At 50.8% G+C, this 4,131-nt stretch overlaps 1 protein-coding gene across 1 annotated transcript; it reads right to left on the minus strand.

Annotated features, from left to right (window-relative positions):
* Window positions 1–872: 872 nt before the first annotated feature.
* Window positions 873–3,761, minus strand: LOC308049840 (feather keratin 1-like; the record flags this gene model as incomplete). Its single annotated transcript, XM_080359710.1, has 2 exons — window positions 873–1,209; window positions 3,646–3,761. The coding sequence occupies 2 exons, from the start codon at window positions 3,759–3,761 to the stop codon at window positions 873–875; spliced, it is 453 nt and encodes a 150-aa protein (XP_080215836.1).
* Between the last annotated feature and the right edge of the window lie 370 nt (window positions 3,762–4,131).

Genomic DNA, 4,131 nt, shown 5'->3' on the forward strand with positions numbered 1-4,131 from the left:
GCAAAGCAAGGCCAGAGTACATGTAGTGGTTACTTTGAAAAACGAAAGGACAAATATTGAATGACCCCTCCACTTCTTCCTTATTTCTTTTAAATTTCTTGCTGAGCACAGCATCATATGGTATCAATTGTCCCTTTGGTAACCCTTCCTGAGTCAGCTGTCCTGTAGATGTCTTGCTGCTGTGCAAGCACTGCTCAACAAAAGCCAAAACACAGATGTGCTGTCATCAGAACCGTTCCAGCTACAACTGCAAAGCACAGCACTATGAACACTGCTGTAGGGAAAGAGAATTCCATCCCTGCCAGAATAAACACAACTGTGCCAAAAGCCACCGCACAATCACACTAAAAACAGCCCTTCCAGCATAATTCTTGAAGACCGTTCCTTCCCTGGACACCTTGGGAAAGCATCTGCAGAGGAAAAGATGACACAGGGACATGAGCTCAGGTGCAGGAGAACTTTAATGAGGCAAAAGAGGCAAAGAGGTGGATCAGAGTGGAGATCCTGGAGCAGGAAGCACCAGGGGCAGACAGCAATCTCTAACTCATGGCTGTGGAAGACATTGAACCAGGTCTCCGTCTGCCTGTCCCACAGAGGGAGCAGGGCCAGCAGGTCCTCCCTAGGCTGACTTGGTGGAACTCACAGCCGTGGGGAGCACAAGAGTACAAGAACACGGGAGGAACGGGAGACACTGGAAGAGGGGAAAGGCAACATGGACCATGCTTTCTGAGAACCAAGGTTGGCCATGTCTCTTTGCAAGAGATACCAGGTTTGCTCAACCCCTCTGAAAGCAACAACCCAATTCTCCCTCCCAAGTCCAGTCCCATCCTGTGTGTCCCTGGTTTCCTCCCCCAGGGCCATCAGCAGCAGCTTTAGCAGGGGAAACACCTCCTGGTGTCGCAGATGCCGCTGCCCAAGCCAGAGAGACCAAAGCTCCCGGAGTTGATGGGCACTCCCTGAGAGCTGAGGATGCTGCCAACGGCAGCGGAGGTGGAGGATCCCACGGCGGTGTTCTGCGGGAAGGAGCTGAGGATGGGGCCGGGCAGGGTCACCACCACGGGGGAGGGCTGGATGTAAACATTGGAGTCCTGGCACTGCCTGACACAGGGCTCATTGCAGCTGTTGGCCAGGGGGGTTGGGCCGCAGGGCTGGCAGGGCAGGCACGGGTTGTAGCAGGACAGCAAATAGTGGCTTGGCAGAAGTTTGTAACTATATCATAAAACTTCACAAGACTTCAACAACAAAAGTCCAAACAATGATGCCTTTGAGTGTCCAGAATAAAGATAGAAGGAAAGAAATGAAAGAGAAAGAGAAAGAGAAAGAGAAAGAGAAAGAGAAAGAGAAAGAGAAAGAGAAAGAGAAAGAGAGAAAGAGGAAAGAGAAAGAGGAGAGTGGGAAGAGGGAAGAGGGAAGAGGGAAGAGGGAAGAGGGAAGAGGGAAGAGGGAAGGGAAAAGGAAGAGGGAATAGGGAAGAGGAAGAGGAAGAGATTTGAATATCAGAAGGAGGGAAGATTTCTTCACTTCTCAGCCTGACAGTCTCTCTATCTGTCTTGGTGGTGAGTGGGATGAAATTTCGTTAATGCCACACAGCACATTGCACAAAGGTGTCTCGAGTTAGGAGTTTTATGCTTCAGTCCATTCACATCCAAGAGAAGAGTGAGCGGCTCATCTCCTCCCTCTGCTCGTCCTTCATGCTAAATAAGGGGATTGTTCAAGAAATGCGTGGGTGGTCTCAGAAAACAGAACTCCTTTGCGTAGCTGTGCCCAAAGGGCCAGGGGTCAGCATCAGGGAGAGAACTGAAGGGTGGGAGAGAACAGACACACAAACTTCATCGTCCTGGCCAAACAGACTGGGCGGTGCTGAGGAGCTCTCCTGAATTGTCAGTAAAAAGAAGGAACAAAAGCATTGCAGAAATCTGCACTCCACCTGGGACTCATCCCTGGGTCCCAGTAAGGCGCTCAATGACCTTAAGCCTTTAGGTTATAAGGAAGGTATGTATTTGTTTACGAATCTGGACAAACGGGGAATCATTTCATCTTACATGTGTGTAAAATTACAGTAGCTGTGAACTTGGTTAAATGCAGTGAAGTGTTACATATTCATGAAAGTTTTAGGAACGTCTGTACATATTCAGCACGTGTCCCCAAGAAGGTGGTTCTTATTACAATGAGTTCAGGAGACCATTTCCAGAGTCTCCACCTCTGTCTCCTTCTGGTTGCAGCTGCACAGTGATCGTGAACCCGGGTCCTCTTCTGTGTACACGGTCACCTTTGGTCCGGTGTGATGAGTTGGTTGGGACTCAGACTGCGGAGTTGGTTAAAACTGGTGTAGCTCCTGTCCTGTGCCCAAGTTTCTATTATCTAAGTCACCCAAGGATGCATCAAGGATGCACTCTAGGATTATCATTTTTGCAAGGCGTCAGTGAAGTCCTGTTTTTCCTACAATAAGTTCACAGAGCAAAACAAGGCTGGGCAATAGTGATGTGGGTTAAAGGGTTAGCTCTCTAAGTGTCTTTAGTGACGTGGGGTAGGGTTAGTTCTCAAGTGTCAGTTCTATATGTGTTCATTAGTTAATTGTCAATTCCCTCTATCTCCAGGAAAAACATCTCCTGTCATTAGGGTATTAGCAGGCCTCCCCTCCACTGCCCCAAAGCCCTCCTCTTACTGGAGCACCAACTAGTACCATTGGAGAGGCAAAGAAACCTCCCCAAACTACCCAGTGAGTGAGGGCTGTCAGGACCCTGCAGTGCCATGTGCTGGGGATGCTCAGGGACTGGACGGGATGCGAAGGGACCTGGGAAGAAAACCAGCTCTGAGACAACTTCAAAGAGGTGATGTGCTTCCCTGTCCTGCAGACATGGAGTCAGCTGGGATGCGCCCCAGCAGGCCAAGGCAGTGCCTTCAGCAGGCAAGCTGCCTGGGATAGACTCTCCCTACCCATGCTGAGTCACACTCTAGTTTTGGATTGGCCGTGTGTCAGGCTTCTGTTGTGAGTCCAAGCCAGGAGTGCATGCTGTCTGCAGACCTGTGTCCCACACAGGGATAAATTCCCCTGAGGCCAGGGCAGCTCCATCCCAGACCCAGGAAAACCAGCTCTGACCATTGGGCTGGACCCGAGTACACAGCTCCTGGAAGCCCTTATGGCCTTTGGTCTCAGTGTGACCTTCTTGAAGGCACATAAAACAGCTCAAGGGGCTCACAGGGTGGCCAGAGTGTTTGGAAATGTGTCCAAGCCATTGTGTCTCTAGCTGGTCAGGTCCAAAGTGTGCAGCCAAAGTGCATTGTGGTGTGAGGAGAGTGGGAGGAATAAGACATTGTCCTGAGCCCCTAAATGCCCCTCATTTGTGAGGAAAAAACCTGCTCCATGGGGCTCTACATAAAGCATATTTTTGGCAGGTACTGATGTTTTCTTACACAGGACATCCTTGCGTTTCTAATATGGAACTTGAAATGAGCGGCTGTGGCCTGGAGGGCATGGCACAAATGCGGAATTGAAATGGGAGCGTTGACAGAAACAAAAACACAACCTATGTCATTAATTAAGATATTTTGCTTTGGAAGTGAGTCTGTTGGAAAATTACTGCCCGCGTGCAGTGACTGTGGGCCTGGGGCGGTGCAGGAGCAGTATAAAAGTGGGTCCTGCACCTCACTCTCGCATCCACTCCTCTTGCCTCCCTCTTCTTGGAACTGAGGTGAGTCGGACAACCATTCTCCTCCTCTTCCTCCACCTCCTCTGGGGTTTCTTTGTCCCTTTGTCCCATGCAGGGTGTTGAGGCTGCTCGCCATGGGAGCGGACAGGGGGCAGAACCTGTGACAAGGAGAGAGTCTGGGGTGTGGCTGAATTGTCTCCTGAGCTATGGGCTACGTGGGGTTCTCCCTGGTCAATCTTGGCAGGGGTCGTATGAGGGAAAAGCCTGTGGGTCACCTACACAGCCTCCAATTCTCATCTCCAGTTTGTTCCTTGGCTCTCTCATGGTTGGGAGAAAGGCTGATACTATGCCATCCCTCATGCTCTGCCTCCCCCTGTCCTCTCTCCCAGGTGCAGCTCCAGCCACAAGACATGTCCTGCTACAACCCGTGCCTGCCCTGCCAGCCATGTGGCCCAACCCCGCTGGCCAACAGCTGCAATGA

The sequence above is a fragment of the Nesoenas mayeri genome (genome assembly GCF_963082525.1).
Source record: "Nesoenas mayeri genome assembly, chromosome: 26".
In the NCBI taxonomy this organism is placed as follows: Eukaryota; Metazoa; Chordata; class Aves; order Columbiformes; family Columbidae; genus Nesoenas; species Nesoenas mayeri.